The 19,443-nt window shown below is 35.9% G+C and overlaps 2 protein-coding genes across 2 annotated transcripts; one reads left to right on the forward strand and one right to left on the reverse strand.

Moving 5' to 3' along the window:
* Positions 1-6,876: 6,876 nt before the first annotated feature.
* On the reverse strand, positions 6,877-9,675 carry LOC132192016 (CASP-like protein 5C1). The gene is made up of 3 exons (XM_059607197.1): positions 9,240-9,675; positions 7,834-7,966; positions 6,877-7,466 (listed from the first exon to the last, which is right to left on the reverse strand). The coding sequence occupies exons 1-3, from the start codon at positions 9,368-9,370 to the stop codon at positions 7,272-7,274; spliced, it is 459 nt and encodes a 152-aa protein (XP_059463180.1). The 5' UTR covers positions 9,371-9,675; the 3' UTR covers positions 6,877-7,271.
* A 6,001-nt stretch (positions 9,676-15,676) lies between these two features.
* On the forward strand, positions 15,677-18,047 carry LOC132185255 (RING-H2 finger protein ATL65). Its single transcript, XM_059599053.1, has one exon. The coding sequence runs from the start codon at positions 16,096-16,098 to the stop codon at positions 17,485-17,487; it is 1,392 nt and encodes a 463-aa protein (XP_059455036.1). The 5' UTR covers positions 15,677-16,095; the 3' UTR covers positions 17,488-18,047.
* The last annotated feature ends 1,396 nt before the right edge of the window (positions 18,048-19,443 follow it).

Consider the following 19,443-nt stretch of genomic DNA (forward strand, 5'->3'; position numbering starts at 1 on the left):
AAAAGGAATTTCAGGATCTCAATCTCATAAACCAAGAGAAGATAAAAAGAAATTTCTAGACACTCTCTAAGCCAAAAATCAGCTTTTATATGATATGATATGATATGATATAAATATAAAGTACGAGAAGAAAAAACAAAAATAAACACAGAGAGAGAGAGAGAATTTGGGAACCCTTTGTTTTTTTTTTTTTCGGTAAGAAGTTAATTAAATGCATTCCAAATAAAACCCCTACGTTTTAATTGTCTTACATTGAAGATAAAACAAAAATCAAGAGAATATAAAAAGAAAAATAGAGAGAGAAAGAGAAAATTGGGGAACGTTTTGTTTTCTTTATTAAGATAATTAAATATATTACAAATAAAACCCTTACGTTTTAATTGTAAAATTTTCCGAATTCAATGTAAAATTTGCAAAAGAGAAGTAAGCAATTTGAATAAAAATAATATATAATTTAGAAAAAAATATAAGGGACACAAATGAAAATTGAAGAACATAACCACAGGATAAAGATAAAAAAAGAAAAAAAAAAAAGAATTTATTCATATGGAAACAACTTCTATTAGTTAACCAACAATTTAATAGGATTAGCGGGAAGAAACCTTAGAACATTAATATTGTTTAACGGTTTATCATATGTGCCATTAAATTCTTAGTGTACAATGAATGAGTTGTTTACAATCGTATGGGTATTTAAAGGATGTAAGAAGTAGCAATTTTGAGAGCATTCGAACTGAATCAAGCCATGAAAGTACAGAAGATTAGTAATTTAGCACTCTTGCTTGTCTTGGCTTTGTGCATGAGTCAACCGCTAATTACCAACGCCTGGCCCTCCCAAAGGTATGTTATTCACATTGAAAATAGGTTATCAAATCAAACCCTACAAGCTCATTGTAGGTCCAAAGACCAAGATCTTGGCATCCATCATATCTCTCCGGGTGAACAGTTCCAATGGGAGTCTCACATCAACTTAATTTGGGGGACCACACTCTACTTCTGCAACCTGTCGTGGCCGGGAGGACATAGGACCTTTAATGCTTTCGCGACTAGTGGCAATGGGCTTGAACGATGGAATGCATATGCATATGATCAACATGATTATTATCTCCTTTGGCAGGCCCAAGATGATGGAATATACTTGTTCAATGGTGATGAACAGAAATATAATTTACAAGAGATGTGGGGTCATTGATAAACTTGAAGGCATGCAGATCTATTATAATGAGGTCGAACAACTTTGTTAATTTTCTCAATAAAACGAAAAGCACTTTCAGATTCCAATGTTTTAAATGTTTTTCTCAATAACATGGTGAATTTGTATTGCTATGTATGAGAAGGAAAAAATGAAATAAAACATTTGACTCATCTTTTCTTTCTCATAAATGTGCAATTTAGTTATTTAACATATTTGTATGTCCAACGTATAACTGCTAATTAATAGATGAATGGAGTAAATTGACATTGAAACTTCAAAATAGGATCCAAATTACATTGAGCTAAAGTTAAATGAGATAAATGACAAATAAGTTGTAGTTTATGGAGAAAAGATATATATAGTAATAAAAAAAAAAAAACTTTATGAGGAGTGATGATTTTATTTTTATATGTTTTGTGATTATATGTTTATTGAGAGCTACAGGGGATGTTGGTGTTTTGTTGTAAGAACCTAGAATACAGAATGAAATTTTACTTCAATTCTTAGGACCTCAAACATTAGCTAGTTTTAGCTAGTGATAGAATTGAAGTAATCTTTATCGGGAGCTTGTGCTGGGCTTTCATTTGCATTTTGCGGCAGCTTTTGGAGCTATAACGGCCGATACACCATGGGACATACATACATGTGAAAATTGCCTTATGCAACAATGTCTCTCTAATAGCTCTTGGTTTTGTTTTTTTTTTTTTTTGGGCAAATACAGTAGCTTCGTGGTGTTTCTTTAGCCTCATGAACTAACAACCATATTTAATTATCCTCAGAAATTGACTAGTGTAGTACTTATATATCAAACTATTATCTTGTTGTAATTAAGCCTCTCTGTTAGTGTTGATCCATACTTATATGCATCAAATATTTAAAGAGTAATGCTACACATACTCCCACTTTATTAAATCTATTTTTTCACACTCATAGGTAACTTTCAAAATTAACATTAAATTAAATTGCAATAAAGACTCATCTTCTTCTTTTTTTTTTCTTTTCTTTTAAGAGAAAAAATACTCATCTTATATCAAATGATGGTTTCAAAAGCAACCTATAAATATGAGACCCATTATTCGGCACCCATATGTGGCTTTCTAAAACTATCATTGGATTAAAATGCAATAAATTAACATATATAGTAAACCAGTTTCCTCGAAACTGGTTTACATTGTGCATTTTTATAAATATGTGAGAAATAAATGCTCTAAATGTAACTGAGAATTATATATTTATATGTTTTTAAGATAGAAGTTACTTTAATAGTATGAGTTGGAAAGAAATTTCTTCCAAAAAAAAATTTGTTAATATAGAAAACAAAAAAAAAACAAAAAAACAAAAAAAACAAAACAAAAGAAAAAAAAGAAAAGAAATTTTCGAGAAAAGGTCCCACGGACATTTGCTGGATTCACAGTCCAATGTCCTGACCAAACAAGGAAAAACCAAATCATCATCTCACAATCCAACATAATAACTTTCCTTCTCTATCTTGATTTTGTAATCTCATCACCTACCATTGAAAGTTGTAGTCTTTTGTCTAAGTATATATGGACATACGTATATGTGTAAAATGTAATTTGAGGGAAAATTATTGAAGAAAATACCTTGTTTCTTAATTATCCACATGTTATGCTGTAGAATGAATGAGCTGTTTACAATTGTTTGTGTATTTAAAGGACGTAAGAAATAGCAATATTTGAAGCATTCGAAATGAATCAAACCAAGGAAGTAGATAAAATGAGTAATTCAGCACTCTTGCTTGTCTTGGCTCTATGCATGAGTCAACCGCTAATCGTCAACGCCTTTAGGTATGCCGTTCACATTGAAAACGGGTTTAAAAATCATATTCTACAAGCTCATTGTCAGTCCGGAAACGAAGATCTTGGCCTCAAGCATATCCGTCACTTTAGAGTTTTAATGGAAGTGTTCCATCAACTCAAGCATATTCCCTAGAATTCTTCTTTTAAATTTGAGATTCTCAAATTCATAAATTTGAGTCGTCTATTTCGTCTAAGGGTCATAAATAAGCCATGTTTCAGAATTTAATGAGGAAACTACTAAGTGACACAAATTTAATAAGGTAGCTTCCTCATTAAATTTTTAAACATGACTTATTTTAAACGTTTAGATGAGATGGACGGCTGAAATTTATAAATTTAAGAATCTCAAATTTAAAAGGAATTTCAGGGGATCTCAATCTCATAAACCAAGAGAAGATAAAAAGAAATTTCTAGACACTCTCTAAGCCAAAAATCAGCTTTTATATGATATGATATGATATAAATATAAAGTACTAGAAGAAAAAACAAAAATAAACAGAGAGAGAGAGAGAGAGAATTTGGGAACCCTTTGTTTTTTTTTCAGTAAGAAGTTAATTAAATGCATTCCAAATAAAACCCCTACGTTTTAATTGTCTTACATTGAAGATAAAACAAAAATCAAGAGAATATAAAAAGAAAAATAGAGAGAGAAAGAGGAAATTGGGGAACCTTTTGTTTTCTTTGTTAAGATAATTAAATATATTACAAATAAAACCCTTACGTTTTAAGTGTAAAATTTTCCGAATTCTATGTAAAATTTGCAAAAGAGAAGTAAGCAATTTGAATAAAAATAATATATAATTTAGAAAAAAATATAAGGGACACAAATGAAAATTGAAGAACATAACCACAGGATAAAGATAAAAAAAGAAAAAAAAAAAAGAATTTATTCATATGGAAACAACTTCTATTAGTTAACCAACAATTTAATAGGATTAGCGGGAAGAAACCTTAGAACATTAATATTGTTTAACGGTTTATCATATGTGCCATTAAATTCTTAGTGTACAATGAATGAGTTGTTTACAATCGTATGGGTATTTAAAGGATGTAAGAAGTAGCAATTTTGAGAGCATTCGAACTGAATCAAGCCATGAAAGTACAGAAGATTAGTAATTTAGCACTCTTGCTTGTCTTGGCTTTGTGCATGAGTCAACCGCTAATTACCAACGCCTGGCCCTCCCAAAGGTATGTTATTCACATTGCAAATAGGTTATCAAATCAAACCCTACAAGCTCATTGTAGGTCCAAAGACCAAGATCTTGGCATCCATCATATCTCACCGGGTGAACAGTTCCAATGGGAGTCTCACATCAACTTAATTTGGGGGACCACACTCTACTTCTGCAACCTGTCATGGCCGGGAGGACATAGGATCTTTAATGCTTTCGCGACTAGTGGCAATGGGCTTGAACGATGGAATGCATATGCATATGATCAACATGATTATTATCTCCTTTGGCAGGCCCAAGATGATGGAATATACTTGTTCAATGGTGATGAACAGAAATATAATTTACAAGAGATGTGGGGTCATTGATAAACTTGAAGGCATGCAGATCTATTATAATGAGGTCGAACAACTTTGTTAATTTTCTCAATAAAACGAAAAGCACTTTCAGATTCCAATGTTTTAAATGTTTTTCTCAATAACATGGTGAATTTGTATTGCTATGTATGAGAAGGAAAAAATGAAATAAAACATTTGACTCTTTTTTTTTTTTTCTCATAAATGTGTAATTTAGTTATTTAACATATTTGTTTGTCCAACGTATAACAGCTAATTAATAGATGAATGGAGTAAATTGACATTGAAACTTCAAAATAGGATCCAAATTACATTGAGCTAAAGTTAAATGAGATAAATGATAAATAAGTTGTAGTTTATGGAGAAAAGATATATATAGTAATAAAAAAAAACTTTATGAGGAGTGATGATTATATTTTTATATGTTTAGTGATTATATGTTTATTGAGAGCTACAGGGGATGTTGGGGTTTTGTTGTAAGGACCAAGAATACAGAATGAAATTTTTCTTCAATTCTTAGGACCTCAAACATTAGCTAGTTTTAGCTAGTGATACAATTGAAGTAAACTTTATCGGGAGCTTGTGCTTGGCTTTCATTTGCATTTTGCGGCAACTTTTGGAGCTATAACGGCAGATACACCATGGGACACACATACATGTGAAAATTGCCTTATGGGACAATGTCTCTTTAATATATCTTGATGTTGTTTTGTTTTTTTTTTTTTTGGGGTGGGGGCAAATACAATAGCTTCGTGGTGTTTGGATAGCCTCTTGAACGAACAACCATGTTTAATTTAGCATCATAAATTGACTAGTGTAGTACTTATACATCAAACTATTATCTTGTTGTAATTAAGCCTCTCTGTTAGTGTTGATCCATACTTAGATGCATCAAATATTTAAAGAGCAATGTTACACATACTCCCATTTTATTAAATCTATTTTTTTCACACTCATATGTAACTTTTAAAATTACCATTGAATTAAATTGCAATAAAGATTCATCTTTTTTATTTTTTATTTTTTATTTTTTGAAGAGAATAAATATTCATCTTATATCAAATGATGGTTTCAAAAGCAACCTATGAGTATGAGGCCCATTATTCTGTACCTATATGTGGCTTTCTAAAACTATTATTAGATTAAAATGCAATAAATTAACATATATAGTAAACCAGTTTACTCCAAACTGGTTTACATTGTGCATTTTTATAAATATGTGAGAAATAGATGCTCTAAATGTACATGAGAATTATATACTTATATGTTTTTAAGATACACGTTACTTTAATAGCATGAGTTAGAAAAAAATTTCTTCCAGAAAAAAATTGTTAATATATATATATATAAAACAAAACAAAAACAAAAACAAAAACAAAACAAAAAAAACAAAAACAAAACAAAACAAAAACAGAAACAAAAGAATTTTTCGAGAAAAGATCACACGGACATTTGCTGGATTCAGAGTCCAATATCCCGACCAAACAAGGAAAAACCAAATCATCATCTCACAATCCAACATAATAACTTTCCTTCTCTATCTTGATTTTGTCACCTACCATTGAAAGTTGTAGTCTTTTGTCCAAGTATATATGGACATACGCATATGTGTAAAATTTAAATTGTGGGAAAATTATTGAAGAAAATACCTTGTTTCTTAATTATCCACATATTAAGCTATAGAATGAATGAATTGTTTACAATTGTTTGGGTACTTAAAGGATGTAAGAAGCAGCAATATTTAAAACATTCAAAATGAATCAAGCCATGGAAGTTAAGAAAGTGAGTAATTAAGCACTCTTGCTTGTCTTGGCTCTAATGCACGAGTCAACTGCTAATCACCAACGCTTTTAGGTATGTTGTTCACATTGAAAACGGGTTTAAAAATCATATTCTAAAAGCTCATTGTAAATCCGGAGACGAAGATCTTGGCCTCAAGCATATCCGTGTCACTTCAGAGGTCCAATAGAAGTGTTCCATCAACTTTTGGCACACCATACTTTACTTCTGCAACTTGTCGTGGGTGGGTGGACATCCGACCTTCGATGTGTTCTATGTTGAGGACAATCTTCTCCATAACTATTGTCGCTACTCAGATTGCTACTGGATGGCTCAAGATGTTCAATACTTGGAGTGGCCAATATGAGTTCGAATATAAGTGGTAACCACGATAAACTTGAAGGCAGATAAGAAGAAAGCAACTTAATTAGTTAATTTTATCCCGTCAATAACACAAACAATGGTTTATTCTCTCTACATCTCTGTCTCAAATTCTCTTCTTTTTTTTTTTTTTTTGCCTGTATTTATTTATTTATTTTTATTCTATGCATACATCTTTTTGTGTGGATTCTGCATGTGATCAGTATGCTTTTGCAAAATTATGTAGTGAGGTTGATTCTACAATGTCGTTTGATGGCGGATAACCATTTAAATTATATTCTAACAATTCCTTCAACAAGAAAGACCTAAAACGTGAAATTTTTAACTTAAATGGGAGTGAATGATGAAGACAATATTTAAACTCATTTATCACAAAAGTTTAAACTAATAAGAAATTGTAGGTTTAATCATTTAAATTATATTCTAACAACAAACAACATTTTACAATTTTGTATTTGTGTGACTGAAAGCCTTCATATATTAAAATTTGAACACTATTAATGTACAAGATTCAGATCCTGGCCACAAAATTCTGTAACATAGGATATAGCCAAAATCCAAATAAGAATCACAAGGAGGGAAGTAACCAAAGATTGAATAGAGCAGAAGCCAAGGACAGAAACCATGACAAGATAGCCATGGCAGATGATATATTATATCTGCTGCAAAGCTTCGGAGGACAATTTGACCCATTAGAGTTGAGCAGAAGGTCCACAACACTAGCTGTTGAGGAAGCTGCAGCCAGAGTGAGAATGGACAATACCTATTATGAAATATATTGAATTAGTACAAATGGTTGCCAACAACTCTATCTGTGGTTGCTAATCAGGATAGAAATTGTTTGTGATAAATGATGATTTGATTACCCTAAATTAAGAAATTTAGTTACCTTATGCAAGAGAATTGTTTGTATTTAAAATGATTCAAATCACCTGCAAAGCTTTATAAATAGATAGATGCATCTACTCAAATCAAATATTAAGAAAAGACGTAGCTTATAAGGCTTTAATCACGTAAATCATATGCTGAACCACATAACTTTTGTGTTTTCTTTCTATCTTAAACAAAATCATCATTTATCATAAAGATTTCTATCCTTATCAGCTGCAAATAACTCAAATGATGCGTACCCAATCTCCTACAACAATGATCAGCAGTATTCCCGGCTGCCGAATAGGGCATTTAACCAGAACAGAGTATCCATCCACCAAGGCCAAAGTGAAACTCCAAGGTATAACCAAACCCATGGTTGTCACCAAGTAGCTGTAAGCAACATTAGTATATTTGATGAGGATAAACCAAGAATGGAAGAAACCAAGGAAAAAAGAATTGGTAGTGCACTGCTCCACAATGTTCTAATATAAATTAAATTATTAAATTCACATCTTTCTATCCGGTTAAGCATTTTAGGGTATAAGAAGTGATTTAACATGCTATCAGCACAGGGGTCCTAAGTTCAAACCATGCCTATGTTATTTACCTCTCATTTCAATTAAATATTTTACATTTTGGACCTCACTTACTAAGGAGGAGTTTGAGCAACCTCTTTCTACCGTCTTAAGCTTTTTGGATAAATAGTGATTTAACAAAACATACTACATTCCCCCTTGCTGTTCTTTTCACGTTCCCCTATAGTTTAAAATGCTTGTCATATTGTCAAGTGCCTGTAGTTTATTAATTATTTCTCTCAGTTTTTTTAAGACCCTGTTCTTTGCTTTGACAACAAGGTATCATAGATAGTTAGGCCATTCTAGCTGAATTTTTATTTATTTAAATTCTGAATTTAATGAAATGTGATAATGGGACTGGAGACATGAAACGAGGGGCAGAGAGTGAGAATTGAACTACAGAAACCTCTAAGGCATTCATCTCATACCATTGACTCTAAATGGAAGAACCGTCAACCATGTTGGCTTGCAGATTTGAAAATTCTAAGCCAGTAGTGGGTGCTCACAAAAGGATCCGACAGAAGCCAATGAAAGCATTATCGTAGTAAACTCAAATTAGCACTATACTAAGAGTAAGGAGAACCACTCCTTACCAAGACCTCCATGCCTAAGCTAAGCATTTGAATATGCCCTGCTTACAGATATGGCCAATCCAACGGTTCCAAATTTCTTGTGGAAAGTAATGTCTTTTGGCAGTGGAAAGTTTCCTATGTTACAGAATTTTGTGTAATGACCTAGATTGATCAACCTCAAAATTAGAAACAGAAAGAAAATGATGTCTTTTTTAGAACTTTGACAAAGATATTGAGCAACACCCAAAATCTGAATACAGTTTATATGATTCTGGGGATTCTGGAAGACAGGAAATAAATGGCACCATTCAATTCATCCTACTTTAGAAGAGCAAGATCAAGCATTTAGAAAATATAAGTAATCCCTCTCTCAATTCTTCTTCCAAAAGGTAGCAACCATTTACCCCAGGTAGGTAGGGTTCATCAATTTATTAGGGGGAAAAAAGAAAGAAAAGAAAACCCCACAAATAAAGAGGCACCCATTAAAGAAGCAAGAGAGAAGAAATAAAGAATTACCAGAAAGCAGTGTAGCTGTAGAAATCAACGCCCAAAGACATGAAAAGAAGAGAGGCAGAGGAAAATATGGTCTGGCCCAATCTCAAAGAGAAGCTGGCGCTGGTCCCCACTGAGCCAGGAACCTCATCCATGGCCTCTTATTCTTTCCTTGCGTACGCTCATCTTAGTGTTCCAGTTCTCAAACATAGCCAACCCATTACTCTACGGCAACGGAGACCTTTCTTTCTTACACACACAGAGTCAGTAGTTGTTCTCCGGCGAGTTCTCCGGTGGGAGGGAATTTTCGCCGGCGTAAAGCTTGTGTTTGTGCTAATTGAATAATGATGATGTCGCTTTGATTATGCGGACTAATACTTGGTTTTTCTTCCTAACAGGGTCGCACGTTTTTAGCGCGCAAGCCTGATTGGAGAGATTTTTTTGGCTGGAATTTAGGAATGAGTTGGCTCATGCTTTTTCAATTTGCAATCTCATACCAAATAAATAAATATAAATAAATAAACCTTGCAATCTTTGTGCCCCCATGCCCCATGGGCCATGGCCATGGTTGTTAAAGTTTTTCTTTTTTTTTTCTTTTTTTTCAAAAAAAAAAAAAAGAAGCTATTTAGTTTACGGTGTCCTACTCTCTTACAATTGAAATGAAATGTAATAAGTTCTTAATTCATTGTTATTTAATAGACTATACATGATATACATGAAAAAAATGAAGAGTAATATTATTTAATGTCGAGCTCTATGATCTTGGTCAATTAATGCATAAAATGACCAGAAGAAAAACATAGTCCAATGCTTTAAAGGGAGGGTTGTGGACCTGCCACGTGTCATACCCTCAAAGACTCTCATCCAAAGTAATTCTAAAAGTCCTTCTTGTGTTCTTCTTGAGTCCATCAAAGAATGATGTGGTTATTAAAATCACAATTTGATCAAAATTCAATAATGATCAATCATAAACTCAATGATGATTTCAATAACCACATCATTCTTGGAGGAACACAAGAGGGACCTGTAGCATTACTCCTCCCATTCATGTTAATGAGAAAGTGAAATTTCAATGTTTCATAGAGTTGCCCCCCAACCACCCAACAGATAATGAAGTTACAAACTCTATGATTAGGCTCCTTAGATAATGAAAATTTAGTATTCCACGATTAGCTCATGAAAAAAAAAAAAAAAAAAAAAAGATTTTCACTAGATAATATAAATACTTCAGACAAGAAAGTCATTGTGAGGAAATATCCACACTTTGCTCTTGCAAATACTTAGAAATTTTTTGAAATATGCAATTGAGCTCAAGAAAAAAATTTTGCAAAGCAAGTGGCAAAGACGAAATCCAAATATGAGAAACTACTAAGATAAATGTATTTATACGCATGTAACTTAAGGACTTTAGCATGAAAACATATTCCGGCAGTTGATGCCTTGATAAGTTAATGAGGTTAGGTTGGTTGTGACTGAAAATGGAATTTGAGTAAAACAATTCTCCACATCGAAAAATAGAAAAACATCACAAAACTCTATGTAAGAGATGAAAATCGACTCGAGCTACTTGTATTCCATACAATACGAGCAGTTCATGTAGAAGGTCATCAGAGTCCCATTTGTTTGAGCAAGTGTCCAAACAACTAATTGCACTCGAACGAAATCTGTACAAAATTATGCACTCGCATTATTAGTCCTAAACACATAAGCCTTCATGTGCTAACAACACTCCTAATGGGATCATTGGACATGGTTTGACAGCCATTAACACTACCATAACGCTAGAATACAGAGCTGCTGTACACAAAACAAATCTAACCACAATCTTTTCCACTTGGAAAATTGTATGTGGTATCACAGCAAGGTTCTCTACTCTCTAGTAAGAAGAAAAATTGCTTATATCTGTTTCTCTCTAGTCTTTGTTTGTAGTTAAGCTGAGGTAATCCATATTTTCAAAGTAATGTGTATTTCCTCTTTAAGTGCCTTTTGTTGGGAACGCGGATATCCTTTTAGAGAGGTGAAAATCCACATTCTGTTGGCTTCGGAACGTGTTCTTTGAAAAAAAAAAAAAAAATGACAAGAATGTTCATCCAGTCTTCAAATTTGAATATTGAAAAAATGTTACAAATAAATCAAACATGAGAATCTCGTATTCCAAACAATCTTATCAAATTCTTAATCATTCCCAAACATGAAAATAGTTGTATTTATTTATAGGCATGTGAATGTCTAAAGAAATATTGGATTATGTGATTCAAATGCCACCTGAGTATTAGGTGAAATAATTCAAAGAAATCCCTACATTTATCTGCATGGTTATGATCAGCCAAAATTGGCATTTTGCTACAATACCCTCAACCAAATTACATATAGATTAGATGAAAAAATAAAAAAAAACTAGTTAAGAAGCTGGTCCCAGGTGGGGCAGAGCCCTGTTAGAGAACATAATTAAACAGTTAAATATCCCTGTCAATAAGTCAAATTAAACATTGCTATCACCAAATAACAAGTACTTGTAAAATATTATCCATAAGATAACATGAACCAAGTTTTCGCCTTAATTATAATAGATAAGCTTCAAGAAACATGATCTAATGAAGGACACTCTGGCCTAAGAATATTCCAGGATAAAAAGAAGAAAACAACAAAATCAAGAGCTCAGAAAAGCTTCTCCATCATGTCAATTCCTGTCCTCCCAGTCACACTGCAATACAGAAAAGGAGCAGAAAAATAGTAAATGAACAGTTTCTGACAAGATAGGAAGAACAAAAAAAAGATGTGGTTCAACAGACGATACAAACAAAATCTCAAATGTTAAAATAGTTAAGTAAATATCTTTGAAAGCTTAAATCATGATGCAAAAGTTCTGAAATCTTAGTACGCCAACTTCAGGAGACTAATAGCTGGTGAGATGGTGTGCTTCACATACAGATTGACACCATCGCCACCCTCTTAACGTACACAAATTAACAACTAAAAAAATTTACACAACTAAGCAATGGTTCCTGAGGGTGAACCATGAACTAGTTAAAAAATCATAAACTTGAGGCATGAGAAGCACTGGAGGATTCAAAAGAAGACATATAACAGAAGAGACTATTTCAAAGGTAAGTTTAGAAAAACACAGATTTGATACAGGTAAATTGGAGATCTCTATCATATAAGTTAAAAAAAATAAAGTATGATAAGGGGAACTCAGTCTTTCCATATAGACTTGCAAATCAGCAACCTGAAAAACAGAAGAGGCCCTTTCATAGTCATGTTCAGGGTAGACTTCCAAATATTAGACCATGCTTCACATTCTTTTTGCTCCGCCTCTAGCACAATGCGTTTTTAACAATAAGATATACATCTTTCTTTTTTTTTTGGATAAGTAATGAAAATTTTACTAAAACAGCGTAAGATACCCCTAAGTACACATACAGTATACACAGGAAATACCTAACAAAAACCCAAAGAAAACAACCCGACAAGCCCACCAACCCAAAACCCACAAAACACCAAAAGCCCTCTAACACAGAACCCACATGAAGCACTCAACACTACAGCACGTGAGCCTTGCCTTTCCCACGCCTAAAGGACGTACATGCAGAGTCATAGTTAATGGAACATTCTAGGTTTAACAGCTCCCTTCTACCTCTAATCTTAGAGCGCCCACCCTTTGCCTCCCAAGCATTCTAGCACTTAGTCGTCCTTTCATATCATGCAAGGTAGCTTCTTTCTTACATGTCAAGAGACAGCCCTGTCTAGCAGCCAAGTCTAATATTGGCAGGAGACTTTCTGATAAATACTGTGTCATTCTTCACATTCTCCTTGCTCTAGCAAAATGCGTTTCTAGCAATAAGATGTATGTCTCTGGTTTGTCTTGCATTGTATGTCCAAACTACACTTTTATATAATTAATTAATTGTTTCTTTTTTTGTGATAAGTCATTAATTAATTGTTTCTTCAGATTATAAGTCTGTATGTGTATTAAAATTCGTGATCGACACTGTTGCATGCTAGGCTTAAGACCAAAACATGTGAACAGCTCAAAGGCAATTTAACACACAACTAATCGTCTCCAGCATTTATATATTGCACCAGCCATATAAAATTCAATTTCAATTTTGTGATAAATTACAGGATGATCTTCTTCTCTCAGTTTATAAATTGATTAAGCACAAAATACGGTAGCCCATTTGAAATCAAATTATGGCCTCATGTTACATGCATTAAAAATTCAAACAAAGTAGTGTTTTTAATGGAAGAGAACGATAACAACACATACATATAATCGCTCTCAAACTATTATTTGCACAAACAACAGTGCAATCACCACACACACTAACATCTTAATTCGCACGATAGATACATTCCACAAACTCTTTCATGGATTTAGAAAAAAGACAACAAAATAATAACCAAGACCAATACGCAGTTTACTACTTAAACAAGTACGTCAGGATTAACAAGAAAATAGCATAAAACTGAGAAATATCTAAACGTACGCCACAAATAGAGAATACCCACTTTCCATTGTAATCTGAAAATAAATAAAATTTAAACACCCAACTTAAATTTCAAAAAATAAAAAACAATCACAGAAACAAATATAGATTCGGTAATTACCTAGCGAGAATGGAATTGGAAGAGGAAGGGGATCTAGAACTCGAGCTTTAGTTCGTCTTTCTCACCGGTGAGGTAGTAAAGAACATAGGGGGTGACACGGATCACGGCGACCCATGCCCCGAACATCGCCACGTGGCTCCGCAGCTGCTTCAGAGCCACCGCCTTGTCCGGCTTCCGCATAAACATCCCAGGAAACATTTTGCTTTCTCTCTCTCTCTCTCTCTCTCGCGCTCGGGAAAACCGCAAAGTTTTGAGTTTTCAAAGGTAAAACCCTAAATTGTGTTTCCCTTTGTATGATGCTCGGAGTTTAATTGAGTTCGAGTTCGAGGGTTTTAGGAGGAAGCGAAACTACGCTCCAAAAATGATAGTGAGCCGGGCTTTTTACACCATTGCGAGCCGGCCTTTTTTACGGTCCATTTGAATTTTCAGCCCCTTCCTTTGCCGTAAAGAGAAGTTGGGTTCGGCCCTAATTAGCGGTACCTTTGAATGGTTAGTTGTAATCAAGGCGTGTCAATTCGATTTGGTTTTTCGGTTTTTGGCCAAAATCGAAACCCGAACTGGGGCACCCCAGTTCTTAGATTTCGAAAACCGGAACCGAGAACTGGGTCCCGGTTACCAGCCAGTTCCGATTTTTTCGGGTTCGGTAACCCCTTTTTTTAAAAAAAATTGTTTTTTTTTTTTAAACCTCATGAGAAAATTGTTTTCTAAAATGAAACCTCACGAAGAAATCATAAGGTTTCATTTCAAAACCATTTAATCACCGTAATATCAAATTGATAAATACCCAAAGTTTAAAGGAAAGAGAAATTTACCTTTGAAAAATTATCAATCCATTCGGCCAAACTCACTGATACAAAACTCACTAAGAAAGTCATTAAGCACAAAAAGCAAATCTTCAAAAAATGAGGCACACAAAAGCAAACTAGCCAAAAAAAATTCATACCATATACAAAAAGTGGAGAGGAAGAAGAGAAACAGAGGAAAGATGAGAAGAAGAGGGAGAAGAGAAGAAAATGGAAAAAGAAAAAAATGAGGAGAGAGAGGAGGCTCTCGGAGGATGAAGAGGAAGAAAAAAAAAAAAATAGAAATGATGAAAAGACACAAATAACCCTCTTAATTTAACTATGACAAAGAAATAATAAGGACTAACCGTAAATCTATACTATCATACAAAAAGTAAATGAGGTGAAATACCCAAAAACCCAATCAAATTAATTTAAATTAATTATTTCCTTATTAATTAAACTAGGTGAGCTTAATACCAAATTGCCAAAATAATAATTTGGCGCCATCAAAGAAAAATCACTGTCATAGAGGTATTGGCTCTTTTGTATATATATATATATATATAATTATTATTATATATAAATGCACCCGGTTCCAGTTTCCCTATTTTTACCGGGTGCGCAAAACCGGGACCGTAGCCAAGGTCCCCAGATTTTGATTCTTTTGCAACCAAAACCAGATCCGGCTCCCCGGATTTTCTGGTTCCAATTCTGATTTTCCGATAATTTTTGACATCCCTAGTAATCATAAATCCCAAAGAGTGCTCTAAGAATTATTAGTTTTTATTATACATTTGTTACAAATTAATATACGAAGAAGTTTTCGTATCACTTACCACATTGGTAACGATATCACATCGGTAATGAAAATGGGTTAAAGGGAGGATATTTGCTACTATTGATTTGTTAGGAAAGCTTTCAAACTTTGTGATAAAAAGCGGCTCATTTAGCGACTCCGGCCATGTGAGAAATCAAGAAGTCTTTCACCTGTTTTCATTGTTCATTTTGATTATTTAGTTTGGTTGAATACAATAAAATTTAAAAAAGAAAAACCAGTAGTTTGAGTTTGAATTATATTCATAGCGTCCATATCGGCTCACATCATTCATTACGCCAACTTGAATATCCCACTTTTGACTTGTCCATTAATTGTACTCTGCATTATGGTGATGACATTTCAATGCCCATAAGGAAATAATAACTAATTACTCTCTCTGTAGATTGACTGTCCGAGAGAGGGACCTCTCAAACACTGAAACACGTTTCCACTGAAGCATGCAAAAGTATCGCCGGTCCAGCCGCGACTCACCCTAACACCCACCACATACCACGCAATACCCATTGGGTGGATTCACTTATGACGTGGCCATGTTTCAAACCAGTGTGCTCGGATCTCACGGATACACACATCCGCACCTGATCAAAATGGGGCGCCTTAAATTCACCAACGTTGACGTGTCGCCCGCCCACAAGCCCGTCGACAAATGGAGTGGAAGACCGGACAAAACAGTCAACCCTCCAGCATTAAACCCTCGCGAACCACAACGAAACCCTCCCAAGTCCCATCTACTACCCCATCAGTCACGCAGCGATTCAGAGCACCACCATCAACGATCGTGTTCGTGGTGATCATCATGATGGCCCCGACTCAGCCACCGGTCAACGACTTTCTATCGTGGGCCCCATCTCCATCTCCATCTCTAACTCCAACCCCCGTCACCTCTATCACCCCCACTGTAGGTTTCGTCAAACACTCATCCCCACCGTCCAGGCTGCCGGTCCAGTTCAGCCCGCCGTTGATCGCGATGGTCGTGGTGGTGGCCGCCGCGTTCCTCCTCGTGACCTACTCTCGCCTCATCTCTCGCCACGTCATCCCGCCGATCCTACGGCAGTGGAAACGGTGGCGCCGCCGACGTCGCGCCCGGTCCTACCTGCCGTCCTCCTCCGGCGACCTGGACTCGCTCCCCTACGACTCGCCCTTCTTCGAGCCAAGCGACGGCTTCCATGTTTACTCCCCGTACGGCCTCGACGAGTCCGTCATCAAGACCATCCCTCTCTCCATTTACACCGCCAAGTCCAACAGAGACCGTCGCGACTGCGCCGTGTGCCTCTGGGAATTTGAAGACGGCGACTACGTACGTACGCTCCCGGTCTGTTTCCACGCGTTCCACGTGGACTGCATCGATGTCTGGCTCAGGTCCCATGCCAACTGCCCCCTCTGCCGCGCCGGAATATTCCGTTCGGAGTCTCCGTTCATTCCGGTGATGGCCGCCAGAATCAGGCCCAGCCTCGACGACACGCTCCTACGGAGCATTGCTCTCGAGCCGCTCACGGAAGCCTCGCCGGATACTCACAGATCAGTCTCAGAGATCACGCCATGCATCGAAGAATTACAATCTCCGATGAGGAACAACAACGGCAACAGCAACATCTCGGAGGATAGATTCAACGGCCGGGATTTCTTGTTGAAGAGGTCATACTCGTTCGGATTCGAGCGGAGTTTAGCGTCGGAAAGGATGGTGATGGAGCCCGCTACGGCGTCGCCCTGGCGGTACCGAAGAGGAAGCTTCTGGAGCAAAAGGCCGTCGCCGTTTGGATCGTTGGGGAAACCAAGGGTTTTCTCCTTCAGGTACTACAGAGGAATGAAGTCGCCGTTCCTTCGACGGAGGGGGTTCTTTCCGTTGTCGGAGTCAAGCGCGAGGTTCGGCGGTTCAGGAGGCGGCGGCGGCTCTTCGAGAAGGAGCAAATCGATGACGAGCCCGATGTTCATGAGGTCGTCGGCTTTAGCAGCGGGAGTGGCGGCTTTCTCGTCGAGCCGGCTCAGGTGTGGGGATCCCGAGGCGCTGTTGTCACCGGAGAGGTTTAGCAGAAGGTAATTCAGTTAAGAGTAGATAGAGATGGGACACGTGGAGGGAGGAGATGAAGCGATCGTCGGAGATGTTGGCGGTGACGGTGGGAAAAAAAAAAATGCGGGTGATGGGGTCCTGGTGGTATTAATGGGAGGGGGTCGCATACGATGGTGATTAATGAGACGGCCTGGCAATATGTAGAGGGTCATTAATTGGCGGTGGGGAGGGCATTTATTGTAAAATTGACGAGACGTAGGAGTCTCTCACGGTGGAGAGGGGGGAGGGAAAGACTTTTGAGAGAGAGAGAGACAGAGAGGGGGGGGGAAGCTCATAAATGTGAGTGGAGGGGGACTTGGCCTTCTTTTCTAGGAAGAGTGACGTGGAACCGGCATTGCTGGCTCCATTCGGAAATCATCCACCGACAAAAACCATGTGGAACTTGGAAGGGAGATGCTGACATGACCTCAAACAAAAAAAGTTGGCTTAAACTTTGGGCGAATGATTTTAGATTATATTTTTTAAAAAATTTGTATTGGTCGGGAAATTTGCCATTAATTTTCGAATACACAATTTCAGTATATATATATATATATATATATTCTCTCTCTCCAAATTATTTGTATACTAATCATGCATTTCATGTTTAATGCATTGGAAATGGTACTGCATTCAAACGTGTTTTGTGTAGCACTATGATGGTGACTGGACGCATTTTCTCTCCATGGACCAGCTTCAGAAATGGGTACTAGGATGGTCCTCGGAAGCTCTGGCCCAATCCAGTTAAATTTACTGAAATTGATTAAAAAAAAAAAAACAAGGTTGCTGGAACATGCATGGAATTCAATCAAGTATTTCATGTTCTGGGCAACTGTTTGTTTGCACAGAAAATGTAACATAAGTTGGGGCCATGGCTGCAAAGAGAGTGCAGAGAAAGAAAGAAGATATTCAGTGGAGTTAGGTTGATTCAAGTTCATCAACCCATTTGGAATAATTTGTCAGATATTTGGCCGTTTTTGGCAATTTGTATTCTGAAAAAGTGCCTCCAGGGCCAGGCTCCAACAACCGGGTATGTTTTGGGTTGAGGTTGTCTTTCGCCCTCTGGGCCTTTGATATTTGGGTCCTCCTAGCGATGTTTAAAATGAGTTTATATATCACCATATATTGTAAAACAAGTTATCGTTAATTCCTTATCGATTTCATTCTTCTTAGGCCCACTGCTCGAGAAGGAGGGCCTATCAAAGGCCTTTCTCATATACGAGTCGGGCATCCAAATTGAAATCAATCCCGATCCAATATTTTATATAGTCTATTAATTAAGTAGATATATAGATCGATATTAACCTCTTTGGAATCTTTAATGTAATGACCAGGTCCCAATTAATAAAGAGGTTTATCAATCATGGTTGGGTTTGGCCAATTAATTATGTTGAAAAATGGTCTTTTGAAAACAAAATTCGAAGTCTCTTTCGTATTTGGAGGCATAATTGTAAAGTCAGCAAGCGTAATCAGGTGGTGCACCCACTCAAACACTTGTCAGACATTGATTTTAAGATTTTGTTTGTTTGGCATATGTCTGAGGTTTTCCCAACTAAAGTTTGTAGCCATATATTGGACTACCAAGACTTGTGCTACCTCTTATATATATATATATATATATAGCTAGCTACCATTAATTTATTTTGTCATATCTAACCCCACCTGTATTACGTATTAAACTATTAGATTTAATTATTTCTATTAATTTAAACTTTTAAAATAAGCGGTGATTTAATATAGTATTAGAGCAAAGATTTTACGTTCAAATCATGTCTTTATTATTCACCTTTCATTGCAATTAAATATTTTGTGTGTTGGGTCTCGCTTGTTAAAGAAAAAATATTAAAATATTAATTAAATGTATTACATCGTATCAATTTAAGCTTTTAAATAAATGGTGATTTAACATTTGATTGTTTGAGTGGAAGTCACAATCCCGTTACCCAA

Source organism: Corylus avellana, chromosome ca1 (genome assembly GCF_901000735.1).
Source record: "Corylus avellana chromosome ca1, CavTom2PMs-1.0".
Taxonomy (NCBI): Eukaryota; Viridiplantae; Streptophyta; class Magnoliopsida; order Fagales; family Betulaceae; genus Corylus; species Corylus avellana.

What these genes read in the sequence shown, in the direction of transcription:
- LOC132192016 (XM_059607197.1), bottom strand. Translation starts at nt 9,370, where the DNA reads ATGGATGAGGTTCCTGGCTCAGTGGGGACCAGCGCCAGCTTCTCTTTG. An exon ending in TACAGCTACACTGCTTTCTG is followed by an intron (nt 7,967 to 9,239) that starts GTAATTCTTTAT and finishes TGTTGCTTACAG; the next exon opens with CTACTTGGTGACAACCATGG. An exon ending in TCATTGTTGTAGGAGATTGG is followed by an intron (nt 7,467 to 7,833) that starts GTACGCATCATT and finishes ATTTCATAATAG; the next exon opens with GTATTGTCCATTCTCACTCT.
- LOC132185255 (XM_059599053.1), top strand. Translation starts at nt 16,096, where the DNA reads ATGGAGTGGAAGACCGGACAAAACAGTCAACCCTCCAGCATTAAACCC.